The 14,167-nt window shown below is 37.0% G+C and overlaps 2 protein-coding genes across 2 annotated transcripts; one reads left to right on the plus strand and one right to left on the minus strand.

Moving 5' to 3' along the window:
• Positions 1 to 3,787: 3,787 nt before the first annotated feature.
• LOC110711083 (ATP-dependent zinc metalloprotease FTSH, chloroplastic) lies at positions 3,788 to 7,481 on the plus strand. The gene is made up of 5 exons (XM_021889452.1): positions 3,788 to 5,258; positions 6,009 to 6,255; positions 6,338 to 6,521; positions 6,600 to 6,771; positions 7,097 to 7,481. The coding sequence occupies exons 1-5, from the start codon at positions 3,966 to 3,968 to the stop codon at positions 7,316 to 7,318; spliced, it is 2,118 nt and encodes a 705-aa protein (XP_021745144.1). The 5' UTR covers positions 3,788 to 3,965; the 3' UTR covers positions 7,319 to 7,481.
• Positions 7,482 to 7,955: 474 nt separating this feature from the next.
• LOC110711085 (probable serine/threonine-protein kinase At4g35230) lies at positions 7,956 to 13,937 on the minus strand. The gene is made up of 9 exons (XM_021889453.1): positions 13,284 to 13,937; positions 13,051 to 13,186; positions 12,220 to 12,353; positions 11,529 to 11,634; positions 10,862 to 10,947; positions 10,193 to 10,381; positions 8,843 to 9,007; positions 8,645 to 8,758; positions 7,956 to 8,448 (listed from the first exon to the last, which is right to left on the minus strand). Exons 1-9 carry the CDS (start codon positions 13,569 to 13,571, stop codon positions 8,194 to 8,196), a joined length of 1,473 nt encoding a protein of 490 aa, XP_021745145.1. The 5' UTR covers positions 13,572 to 13,937; the 3' UTR covers positions 7,956 to 8,193.
• Positions 13,938 to 14,167: the final 230 nt, after the last annotated feature.

Genomic DNA, 14,167 nt, shown 5'->3' on the forward strand with positions numbered 1-14,167 from the left:
GGAATGTAACCCTTAGACTACCTGTAATAGAGATTTTTAGAGAAAAAAATAGTTCATTTGGTCAAAAAGATAGAAAATAGGTAAATAATAGGTCATACAGGCCATAGTTGGCTCAATTTGGCTCCAAAATGCGTCCCAAACCTTAGGGAGTTGTATTTTTTTGGCATTTCAAGGCATGTAACCCTTAGACTACCTGTAATAGAGATTTTTAGAGAAAAAAATAGTTCATTTGGTCAAAAACATAGAAAATGGGCAAAGAATAGGTCATACAGGCCTTAGTTGGTTCATTTTGGCTCCAAAATGCGTCCCAAACCTTAGGGAGTTGTATTTTTTTGGCATTTCAAGGAATGTACCCCTTAGACTACCTGTAATAGAGATGTTTAGATAAAAAAATAGTTCATTTGGTCAAAAAGATAGAAAATAGGTAAATAATAGGTCATACAGGCCATAGTTGGCTCAATTTGGCTCCAAAATGCGTCCCAAACCTTAGGGAGTTGTATTTTTTTTGGCATTTCAAGGCATGTAACCCTTAGAATACCTGTAATAGAGATGTTTAGAGAAAAAAATAGTTCATTTGGTCAAAAAACATAGAAAATGGGCAAAGAATAGGTCATACAGGCCTTAGTTGGTTCATTTTGGCTCCAAAATGCGTCCCAAACCTTAGGGAGTTGTATTTTTTTGGCATTTCAAGGCATGTACCCCTTAGACTACCTGTAATAGAGATTTTTAGAGAAAAAAATAGTTCATTTGGTCAAAAACATAGAAAATGGGCAAAGAATAGGTCATACAGGTCATAGTTGGCTCCATTTGGCTCAAAATGCGTCCCAAACCTTACGGACTTGTATATTTTTTTGATTTCAAGGCCTGTACCCCTTACAATACCTAAAATATGCATGTTTAGAGAAAGAAATTGTTCATTTGGTCAAAAACATAGAAAATGGGCAAAGAATAGGTCATATAGGCCATAGATGGCTCAATTTGGTTTAGCTTATTTGTATAACTTACTACCTCGTTTGTTCCCTTTTATATGTTTATCTTGTAGGAGGCCTACCAGAAGAGGGTTGAGGCAGCTAGCACCCAAAGGACTCAGAAGAGTCCGAATGAGCTGTACTGGGAGACAGTGTGTGGTCGGAACAAAAAAGGACGTGTGAAGGGACTAAGCGAAAGTGCTGACATGTACTATGGCAGCCAGATAGGTCGCCGACTTTCTACCTCTTCCATACAGTACACGCCCTCCTTTGTTTCTCAGATGCAGGATCAGATGGAATCCAGGGTCCAAGCTCTTCGGGAACAAATGGAAGCCGACATGGAAGCCCGAGTTCAAGCCCAACTACAAGCCCAAATGGAAGAAATGGAGAAGAGGCTGGAAGAAAGGATGATGGGTCGTTACGCCAATGACCCATGTTCCAACGTGCGACCTCCATTTCGAGATCCCAGGGACGACGACCCGGGTTTTGGTGGAGCTGGCCAGGGCTCTCGCGCTGTTGTATAGCATTGATGAATTTAGTGTTTGTTAGTTCTAATTTTATATTAACTTAGTGTTTATTGTAAACATTGGAATATATATATATATATATATATATATATATATATATATATATATATATATATATATATATATATATATATATATATATATATATATATATATATATATATATATATTTTTGCACAAATTATTCAGTGAGTAATATAATATAAGAAGCAGGAATTACAGGTTTGTCCCAGAGGAAAATATATAGCCAAAATAGAAATTTATTCCGTCGCAAAGAAGAAAAGTTCCGACGGAATTATAATCCCTCGGAAAAGGGGACCTTCCGACGAAATTATAATCCCTCGGAAAAGGGGACCTTCCGATGGAATTATAATCCCTCCGAAAAGGGGACCTTCCGACGGATTATAATCCCTCGGAAAAGTGGACCTTCCGACGGAATAAATCCCTCGTAACATTCCCCTCTTCCGACGGAAAATTCCCTCGGAAAGGTCGGACTTTTCGACGGAAAATTCCGTCGGAACAGGGGAATATTCCGAGGGATTCTATTCCGTCGGAAGGTTGCGACGGACCTCCAATTCTGGTCAAACTAAGGTTCCGAGAAACTAAAATCCGTCGGTAAGGTAGTTTCCGACGGAAAATCCCTCGGTATAACCTAAATTTCCTACAAAGGGGTCTCCGATAGCGTGTTCCGACGGATTTCCGTCGAAAACTGGATTTTCCGACGGATTTTTAAGGTTTACCGACGGAATATTTCCCTCGTAAATCAGCTGTTTTCTAGTAGTGTTGGATATCTTGATGAACTCCAACTTTCAAAGCTTAATGAACCCAAATTCATCCAAATGAAATAAAAAATTACGTGCAATAAAATGTAGTCCACTTTGGTCCATATATATGCACATGAAACCTGTTTTTTGAGTAAATCATTCATCTTTTTTCTTTCAAACTTCTTATAGCTTGAACGCCCCTTTCATCTAACAATATAATGACTAATTGAAGTACTACTTCTCATGTTCGTTCAAGTAGTTGGCCATCTACTCCATACCCTCAAGAGTCGAGCGAGCATCGATTGTGGTAAAATAAGTGTTTTAAAGGCTACAAATATAATGAATATATAATGTGTTTGTTTGATCAAAGGAAGATGGTGTGGAGTGACATTTCGCCACTGACTTTGAAAACAAATTCCAACGTAACCGGGGTGCTCAGTGTATCGTCGATACGTTCCCTAAGGTTACACACCACTCTTACTCAAAGACACTTTCTTTTGAGTGAGAGGTGGAGTCATATAAACGTATGCCCAAAAGAAGAAGAAATGTGTTTAGCTCTTTGTATTTTGTGTATAATGTCCATCAAAGATGAAGAACACCAAGCCAATTTTCTAAGCAATGATGGAGATTCAAGAGGATGAATTTAGACATCATAGGTGTGATTAAATCAGAATAATGAAGTTGATTAAATCACCATTATCATCCACTTTAATGGGGGGTTACAAGAGAATCCAAGAGTAGAGAAAGAAAGTCAAAAGAATGAAGGTAGACATGAAAAGGTCTACTCCAAAACCTACTTTGTGGGCAATCGTTGTTGGCCACAACCTACTTGTGGAGTAGACTGATTTTCTTATAGAATAATCATAAAAAGTCTACTCCACAACTCACTTATGGGCAAACGTTGTAGGCCACAACCTCTTTGTAGAATAAACTGATCAATTTTCAAAAATATGGTTTTTACTCTCTTTAATCCAACAATCCTTCACTAAAGGGAGGAGAGAAAGTAAAAGTTACCGACAAACTAATGTCAATTAAACAAGTAACATGTCAATTACAGAGTACATAAATACCCTTAGATAAACAAAAATTCAAAATAATTTGGATTTTTTTCCATACCAAATCGTCTTGATAGACCAATAAGAGTTTACTCAAGTGGTAAGCAACTTGATGTCGCTTAAGGGAGGTCTCGGGTTCGAGCCTCACCATATGCAGAAACTCTTGTTGAGAGACTCACCCACTATAAGCCAAGTGTGCTACCCAAGTCCGATCCGAATGTAGTTGGAGCTAAACTCCAATTAATCGGGTGGACATCCTAAAAAAAAACATAGTATTTTACCGTTTAAGAGAAAGCACACGTAAACACAAACAAAGCAAGTCCCTCGTCTCTTGGCTTGTATTAAACCCCAATTTCATCTTTTACTTTCCAAACTCTCTCAATCCCACACTATTATTGTTGTACACATTAATCCACATACTTATAAAAACTTAATTCAATTTAATTCCACATTTCATAAAAATAATTTATTTTATAAAACATAATATCTATACTATACAATATAGATTGCATTTTTCATTTGTGTACCACCAAGCTCCAGCAGCAACAGATTTTAGCCATAGATTCACTCTCCTCTTTCCTCTCTTAAAACCCAAAACACTGAAAATCAAAACCCAATATCCATTTTTGTAAAGCTTCAAACCAATCAACAATGGCGGCTAACCCTTTACTATCTTCAAGCTTCCTTGGAAATGGCGTCCTAATTTACCCGCCAACACCTAAAACCACAAAACCCACTTTAGTTTCTCCAAGAAGAAAACAATTCATCACTCAATCCTTAACCCCCAATTCTCAAAACCCTAATTTTCCATCAAAATCAGCTTTAACAGCTTTAATTTTATCTTCAACTCTTGCTTCACAGCAAGCTTTTGCTGCGGATAATGTCTCTCCTCCACCGCAACCACCTCAGGTAATTGAAGCTCAACCCAACAATCCTGGTCTCCCAAATTCAAGCCCCTTTTCGCAAAATTTAATCTTGAATGCTCCGAAACCTTCGAATTCGGATCTTCCAGAAGGTTCTCAATGGAGGTACAGTGAGTTCTTGAATGCGGTGAAGAAGGGTAAGGTTGAAAGGGTGCGATTCAGTAAGGACGGTTCTATTTTACAGTTAACTGCAATTGATGGTAAAAGAGCTTCTGTAGTTGTTCCTAATGATCCTGATCTTATTGATATTTTGGCAATGAATGGTGTAGATATCTCTGTTTCTGAAGGGGAGGGTGGAAATGGATTGTTTAGTTTTATTGGGAATTTGTTGTTTCCTATAATTGCTTTTGCAGGGTTGTTTTTCTTGTTCCGTCGGGCCCAAGGTGGGCCCGGAGGGCCTGGTGGACTTGGCGGGCCGATGGATTTCGGCCGGTCGAAGTCTAAGTTCCAGGAAGTGCCGGAAACCGGTGTGACATTCGCAGATGTTGCCGGTGCTGATCAGGCTAAGCTAGAATTGCAGGAAGTTGTGGACTTTTTGAAGAACCCTGATAAGTACACTGCATTGGGGGCTAAAATCCCAAAAGGGTGTCTCCTTGTGGGGCCCCCTGGAACCGGAAAGACATTGTTGGCGAGAGCGGTCGCTGGTGAGGCCGGTGTGCCGTTCTTTTCGTGTGCAGCTTCTGAGTTTGTGGAGCTGTTTGTTGGTGTGGGAGCTTCCAGGGTGAGGGATTTGTTTGAGAAGGCGAAGAGTAAGGCTCCTTGCATTGTGTTTATTGATGAGATTGATGCTGTTGGGAGGCAAAGAGGAGCAGGAATGGGAGGTGGAAATGATGAGAGGGAACAGACTATCAATCAGTTGTTGACTGAGATGGATGGGTTTTCCGGGAATTCGGGAGTGATTGTTTTGGCAGCCACTAATAGGCCTGATGTTCTTGATTCTGCTTTGTTGAGGCCCGGTAGGTTTGATCGTCAAGTGACCGTTGATCGGCCTGATGTTGCAGGGAGAGTTAAGATCCTTCAGGTATAATTTGTGCTCTTTTAAGACTTACGGAGTATTTTATCAGCATGCTTTTGATTTTGTTATTCTATTGTTCATGCCTTAGAAGAATTGATTGTTTTTAGAATGTATGAATGTAGCAACACTTGCAAGTCTAGTTTATTGATTTTTGTGTAGGAACATTGCATTATGTCCTGTGCTAGCTGAAAAGATGTTTCCAGTTAAGACGGAAGTTTATTTGATGGATATGAAAGGAAGGGTATCATTGTTGTGATAATACTTTATTTGTGAGTGTATAGATGTGAACGTAGGACTGTAAGAGTACATGCATAGTGTTCTGTTTTTTTTTTTTATTGTTGTAGGATTGAGTATGAATACAACTTATGCAATTATTTAAGTTATAAGGCCAAGGTTAATTAACAACAGACCTTGAATTGAGAGAAGGCCTTTTACTGCCAGATTGATTATGTACTTTTTCAGGGGTAGTATAGAAAGCTTGCTTGCCTAGTAAATCAGCATGTCTGAGATTTAATATAGAGTCTATACTGTGATTTTATAGGAGTAATATATTTCAAGGGTAAAAAATGGTATTAGGTTGAAAGATGAATCATGGACACAAGAATGAAATGCATCCAACTAAAGATTTGCATATCTAAAGTGAATATCAGGGTGTTGATGCTGTCTGGTATTTGAATTTTCATCAACTTGTTTCACTTCTTGCATGTTTTCACATGGATTTCAACTGCTGATTTGTTGCCATTGTTGATGTTAAAGGTACACTCTCGTGGAAAGGCACTAGCAAAGGATGTGGACTTTGATAAGATTGCAAGGAGAACCCCTGGTTTTACTGGAGCAGACTTGCAGAATCTGATGAATGAAGCAGCAATCCTTGCAGCTAGAAGAGATCTTAAGGAAATAAGCAAAGATGAAATATCAGATGCTCTAGAGAGAATTATTGCTGGTCCAGAAAAGAAAAATGCAGTTGTATCAGAGGAGAAGAAGCGATTAGTAGCTTATCACGGTGGGTTTAAATGGTCATATCTTGTTAACTTCTTGCCTTGACGGTGGGTTGTAACTGCTATAAATATTTCCTTTTTGTGCAGAGGCCGGTCATGCCTTAGTGGGTGCTCTTATGCCTGAATATGATCCTGTAGCCAAAATTTCAATCATTCCTCGTGGTCAAGCGGGTGGTCTCACATTTTTTGCCCCAAGTGAAGAAAGGCTGGAATCAGGCCTTTACAGTAGAAGCTATCTCGAAAATCAGATGGCTGTTGCTCTTGGTGGCAGGTCAGTAGTGTATTCAACAGTTATCAACATCTAACACAGTATGTTGGTGTTAACTCTAAATTTCCCTATATTTCGCAGGGTAGCTGAAGAGGTTATATTCGGTGAAGACAATGTTACAACAGGTGCATCTAATGACTTCATGCAAGTTTCAAGGGTTGCCAGGCAGATGGTTGAAAGATTTGGGTTCAGCAAGAAAATTGGACAACTTGCTGTTGGTGGAGCTGGTGGAAATCCATTCTTGGGCCAGCAGGTAGGCACATTATTTGATTGTCAACCTTACTTTCTATCATAGACCTAGATTTTTGTCAATGGGTTCTCTAGAACTTGAAATTTACGGAGGAACAAATAATTAGTAACTGCACGTAGCAAAATAAAATAGGGAATTAATGTAATAAAAATGATGATCAAAATAATCAACTCTAGTCAGTACAAAAAATTTCAATTCAATAAAAACAGGTGAAGAAATCAGTACTCATCTCTATTAGTCTGTTATAAGATGTTAAGAACCGCTCCCTGCTCCTCAAAGAAACCTTGCAAATGTTATTTACATTTTTGCATATGAATATATTTTACAGATGTCGAGTCAGAAAGATTACTCTATGGCAACTGCCGATGTGGTTGATGGTGAAGTGAGAGAGTTGGTTGAGGTTGCATACAAAAGGGCGAAGGACATTGTCAACACCCACATTGACATCCTCCACAAACTTGCTCAGCTACTCATTGAGAAGGAGACTGTTGATGGGGAAGAGTTCATGAGCTTGTTCATTGATGGCAAAGCTGAATTATATGTTTCTTAAAGTCAGGTCATCAATTCCTGATTTCTTGTAGTAGTATATGATTCAAGTGCATCAGTTTCCATGCTTGTACAAAACTTGTTAGATAATACATACTGCATATTTGAAAAAAATGAGACAAATTTCCGTGTACAAAATTCGATGAATGAACTGGCTTCTTCTACTATGTCTTAGTTTCGTCCTTGCTTTAAACTGTAAACATAACTACCTTTGATCTTTAGACTTGAAAGGCTCTTCTTTAGTTTGAAATGGAACCACTTATCTGGATCATCAAGAAAGCAACCATGGTTCATATCCATCAAGTTAAATACGTCAATTTTTTCAGATTCGTTGTTAGTCCTTAGTATGTTGACATTTTATATGCTCCCAGAAAAGAACAAATTGGAAGATGAATAGTAATTAGAAAATTTCATCTTTTGTTTTCATTTTCATGTGAAGCTGGTTCTTTAAAAAGTTGGCTCTGAGACAATCTTTAAATCTACCAATGATAATTTGGCTTGAGGAACATATGTTACATATCAAACAAGTTTCATGCTAAATATAACTAGTTTAGTTTACGACTGAACAGGAACTTGATCTCAGATTCTCAGCCTGCAACCTGAACATTGATAACACTTTTTACCAATTTGCAGCCCTATGATTCCCAAAATTGTGTTGTATTATAGGTTTGAAAATGTACAAAATACAAATATAAAATTATTTCAAAGAATTTCAATACTAATAAATGGCACCACTGACATTCACAAGAAAATAAATACTCCTCTCCCTCTATGGTACAGCATCAAAATGCAAGAGTAATACATACACCCTCTGTACTATGAAGACTAAAACAAACAACTGAGAACCAATTATGAAAGAATTATACAAGAGTTTGGTCCTCAGTTTCCTTTCAAACTACGTTGTCGTTTATCTTCTAATTGAGCAGCCTCATTCAACATGTCAGCTGCATCTTTGTGCATGTCTAGCTTCGATAGGGCGACTGATTGCATGTAGAAAGCTGTTGCCCAGTCTGGGTATACACATTGTGCTTGCATTGCATCTCTTAGAGCTGCATCAGGCTGGTCTGTGAAAAGATAGCAGAGACTTCGACGAGCATAAACAGTTGGAGAGATCATAGTTCCAACATCTATGAACTGCCCACAGAAATTTTAGTTCAAAAAATGATCTTGAGACTACTCAAAGTACATATTAAGTGCAAATCTCAAAAAATGTTGCATGTATATTGGGATAGAAATTGACCACTGAGACCCTACAATATGAGATTCTAAAGGATAATTTCAGCCTTCTTGTCCATTACTGGGAAGAAGAGTGCAGAGAAGGGTTGCATACCTGCGAATAGCAATCTATTGCAGTCTTAAAATCTTTATCACGAAATGCCAAATCACCACGCTTTCTTGCCTCCAAGATGTCTCTCATCTGCTGTGTCCACTCTTGAAAAGATAACTGAGCCACAGTACAAAACTCATCAATTTTAGATGAGGGATGATTCCCACGAGTAAACAGCATTAATTAAGATGTGCTAATTACCTCATTGGTCCCTTCATCATCTTTGTAGTGTGTTGAAACCAATATTTGATGGATAGCAGTGAGATCCAAACGAGAACAGGCATCTCCCATGGCAGAAAGTGGTTGCGGAGGTGTAGGCGGTACATCTTCAGGCTTTGGTATTCCCAGCATCAGATAAGATGGAACCTGAAATGGCAAGATCAACCTACAAATTACCTCTAGGAAACAGATGTTTTCTTCACCCTAATTTTCCACTTCCCCTCATTCCCACCCCTTTTTTCCCAGGGCCGCTGAGAAATCCATTAGTATATACAAACTACAAAGTCCCAGCAGATATTATGAAAGATATGGTAGACAGATTACTCTGCAGTCCAAATACAAATGAAGTTTGACCGTGACACTAGTGAATAAGGGACTCCATAGTGCATACTTCATAACATAATCATACCTAATATCTGATAGACACAAATACTGGGAGAAAATATCTGAAATCTAAATTTCGAGAGGCCATTAAATTTCGATAGGGGTGGAGGGTCACTCTCAATACAAAATTGGGAGTTAAAATCATGTTTAATCAATCAATGCTCAAATTGTTCATTGGAAGTTGGAACGCTACATATTGGTAAGGATTTTTCATTGATACTGGTAAGCCTAATAAAGGAAGGTGTCATAGTGTTCAGTACATCCCTGAACCAATAAGATCTTTTGTCACTAGCTGATCAGCAATTGATAGAAAGTTGAAAGGAAAAGGAGGATCTTCTGAAAGTAGTACAAGTGATTCAAGATATAGTAAAGCAAGAGTTGCTTCATCTAATTGTTCAGGCTTTTTTGTAAATATATAGGAGATGAAGTGAATTTTTTTCATGGTTATACCACGATTCCTCAAACCGAAAAGTATAATTCAAATAAATTAAATTCAAGAACGAACTTTCTTCCCAATAGCATGGCTTTACACTATTCATGTTAATCGGATAAACAGACAGTCGAGCTATTTTAGAAATGATCAAACCAAATCAGACAAAACATTTTTTTATGAATGCTTTCTCATCATGAAATATCTTTAATTCTATAGTAAAAAATTTATGAAAATTTCACATTTGAATTTTAAACTTTAATATTAATGTAACGATATCTCAATAAATAATACCCCCCCTCCCGGATTAGTATACAAATAAGGTCAAAGTTTAGTCAAATCACAACTCAGATGAGACCAGAGCAAATCATATCAGTAAATTTGACCAAAGGTTCACTGGTTCAGAATAACAGTTGAAGATTCCACATGTAAAGCAGAACAGCACTAATATCCAAATCTGAATGAAAAAGCAAAGGATAACTCACATAAACTGTGAACAATGGTAGTTAACAACTTACATCAGCTTTATTCTGCAGCGGAGCAAGTGTTGTAAATAGGTCTTTGACATTTGGTCGCTCTCTAGGTTCATACTGCAAGCATTGCGAGGCAAGATTAAAAACAACTGTTGCCTCTTCGTTTGAGAAGTTGCCTTCCAAATGTGAGTCCATTAGAACAAGAATGTTTTTGCCTCGTATCATGTCAAGAGCCTGCAGAGCACAAAAATCTTAGCAACTTTAAAAGCATTGCATTACACATGCAGAAAAAATGCAGTTGAAGAATGAGTGATAATCAATAGAATAAGTCCAAACTATGTCTCAGATTGACAAATAACAAGAGCCCATTCAATCTCAGCTTGAAAGTAATTCCATCTACAGGGTCATTGACAAAATCTGTCTCAGCCTTGATGATATAAATCCTTTCAACAAACAACATTTTGTATTTTTGGAAGATGTAACACTTATACCAGATTTTCTATAGTCAAACCATCTTATCATCACTTCCCCTCTTTCAACAAACAACATTTTGTATTCCTGCAAGTCTTGTATTGGGTTGAGTCAGGCAGTTCATGGTTATTGAGGGAAGCAAGAACACCTGCTAAAGAGCCCGAAGTCTGAATGACTACAAACTAAACAACATTAATCCTTAATGCAAGAGTTAATAGAGTAAAACTACGTAAAAGAACTCACATGACTCGGAGGAATATGCTTGCCACTAAGGAGGTCCAAAAGGACTGTTCCGAAACTGAAGACTACACTTTCTGGGGTAACTCTTCCTGTATGAAAGTGAGAGAATTTTGTCATTGCAGGTGACAACAGAAAAATGGAACTATTGCAGCATAAGGTACCATGCAGCCGATGCAGGTAATCCTCAACAATTCTAAAACTATAATAGCATGTTTTATTCCAATTAACATGACAACAAGATCAAGATTTAAGGATGACAAAGCTTATTGGAGAGTTTCACGAGGAGAAATTATTTTCACCCCAAGGTTCATTCAAGAAGCAAGCATGTTATTTTTTTTTCACTCTTTTCAAAATCATTTATCTCATGGTTCTATAAGTATGGGACAGATGCCAATATCATTAGGGCATGCTCTATTCATATTGCCATGATACTCAGAAAGTCAGAGTAAGGTTCATATCAAGGTGGAACTTTTTTCATTTCCAATAATGTTAGAATTCTCCCCAAGAACATCACAAGCATGAAACCTGATTCAACTATTACAAGAGAAACTAAAAATAGCACAAAACTTCAATAACTCATATCTGAATATATAGTCATGCCAAGACCTACTATAATTAAACAAACAAGATGATATAGGACTCTAATAATAACATACAGAGTAGTTGATACCATTTCTTAGATACTCTGGTGGTGTGTAGGCAAGATTTGTGCTGTAACTTTTTCCATCTCTGCTGTTTTTCATCAGGCCAAAACAAGAAAGTCGTGGATCGCCATTCTGCCAAAAGCATAAGTGGTTAACATCTAAAGCTTATATAATAGCCTTTCACCAACATTCAGGTTATAACAGGCTAAATTTTATCACAGTAGTGTATATATTACATATCATATGACAGAAAATCAACAAATTCAATCACATTGAGAGCTAAACAGAATATAAATACTCTCCATTCAAAAGTATCCGTTTTCCATGGGAATTATGAAAGATAGATGATAGAAATTGGATTCACTGATTGATTAGAGGTAAACAATAAAAAAAAAGGTGAGTGCCAACTAGCTTTGTTAGCTAAAGTCTTAGGTGTAGACATGTAGTACCCAAGACCTAAAATAATATCCCATCTATACAAAAAATAATTAAGTATATAAAAGATATGCAAGCTACATTTGCCTTTTGGAACTCATTAAATAACAAATGTTAGATCATTAATAATACAAGCATACTAATAATTCTTTTTAACAAATTTTGTGATGGGCAACACTTGTTAGGTCAGTGACCGATGACAGATCAAAGTTAATTCCCACAAAAGTCAAACATGGTATGTTATTTTAGTCTAACGGGGATATTATGCAAATAATGCAATACCTCATCAAAGAGAACCCTGTATGCGTTTAAGTCATGATAAAGTGGGCGACCTTCGGTGCTGCAATACTCCAGTGCTTCAGCAATATATAAAGCAACTCTCAATCGCATTGCCCACTCAAGAGTTTGGTTTTCCCCTATCAAGAATAGCAGTACTATGAGACCAAGATCATTAAGGTCTATTGTCATGAATTTTTCACAACAGCAAAAGGCATAAAATTATTATCCCAATGAAAACACAATTAACAGACTAAACGATAAATTAGTTTAGTTTCAAAGTTTGAGTTATTAAGGCAAACCTGCAGGCTTTCACTAGCCCTAAAAATGTGACATCAAAAAATTGGACATACTTCAATTATATCAATACAGGAATTTTTGTCATTAAAAATTCTTGAACTTCTAACCCTAATTAACAATCAGCAATGTAATACTTAACATGAGCAAAAAATGTGATGATAAAGACAAAAATTTGACTAGCAAAGTAAACAAAGCTCATTGCTCTTACTAAACCTACAATTTAATTCAATCCCATTCTACAATCAAAACGCAACAAAATGCAAATCACCATCACATCTTTTTTCACGCATGCAACTAAACCTATGTAAGCTAAACTTGGAATAATCCCCAACTTAGAAACCCTAATATAGTCACAATTAAACATAAATCCAATTCAATACTACTAAATACCCATTTCCATATTCAGCATTTCCTTCAAGATTTTTTCCTAAACAATCAATCATATAATAAACAAACCAAAACAAAACTACATTTATTATAATTGAACTCAACCTAAATTACCAAAAATAGAAATAAATAATTAAGCAACACCCTTACAATGGAAGAGATGTTTAGCAAGAGTATCATTAGGCATAAACTCCGCAACCAATAACCTCTCATCTCCATCACAACAATACCCTATCAAATTCGCCAATTTCTTGTGCCTCAATTTCCCAACTCCTTTTGCTTCTTCCTGCCAAAAAAACAAAATAAAGATCAAATTCGACAACAACCCACTAATAAAAACCAATCAATTGAAAAACCCAAAATTAGAAATCAGTAAAAATTACAGCAAATTGTTTGGGGTCAGGCCAAGCAAGCTTAGAAAACTTCTTAACAGCGATCAATCGGCGGTTTTGAAGTCGGCCACGATAAACAACATTAGGAGCCTTTTCACCACCTTCTGAAACAATCAATTTCGAGCTGAAGTTGTCGGTGGCCGTCTTCAACTCCGCCAAAGTAAACTCAGAGAAACCCGCCGAAGCACCATCACCGTCAACGGCGGAACCACCACCATTGATGGTAGCGTGATTAAGGGGTTGTTTAAGTGGACCCAGTTTTGACTGAAAACACCCCATTAAAAAAAACTCAAAAACAGCACCAAACCAAAGCTTAAACTAGTTAAAGGGTGTAGTTGTAGTTGTAGTTGTAGTTGTGTTCTTAACTTGGGTACTTAGGTTGGTGGGAAAAAGGGGTTGACAAAAAACTCTTTAGAGAGAATAAAATGAAATTTTTTGAGAGTCAATTGAAAGAAGAGAGAGAAAGAGAGAGATCTGAAAGAGTAATTTAGAGAGAGAATGATGATGATGATGATGATTATGAGAGGTATAGCTTACACATTGCAACTTGTAAGCTGGGTTTGGTTTTGGTTTTGGTTTTGATGATTCTTCTTTCTTCCGTTGACAATCAAACTCGTTTTTTCAATTATGTATTTCATGGTTTGGTCGTTAAAGTTTAGCAATAGTCAAGAAAGTATGATGAAATTTTATGGTAGTTTCACTTCATTTTTTTGGGTCTACTTTGGTTGAATTCTATAAGTGTTATTCTTATGTTGTGTTCCAATGAATAAGCAAGTAGTTTGGGTAAAGGATAATGGTTGAAAGTTGAAGCTACTTGAGCCCAATAGATATACCAAGTCTATGGACTTGCCTTAACTTAAGGATGGCCAATGGGT

Source organism: Chenopodium quinoa, unplaced genomic scaffold, assembly GCF_001683475.1.
Source record: "Chenopodium quinoa cultivar QQ74 unplaced genomic scaffold, ASM168347v1, whole genome shotgun sequence".
NCBI lineage: Eukaryota > Viridiplantae > Streptophyta > Magnoliopsida > Caryophyllales > Amaranthaceae > Chenopodium > Chenopodium quinoa.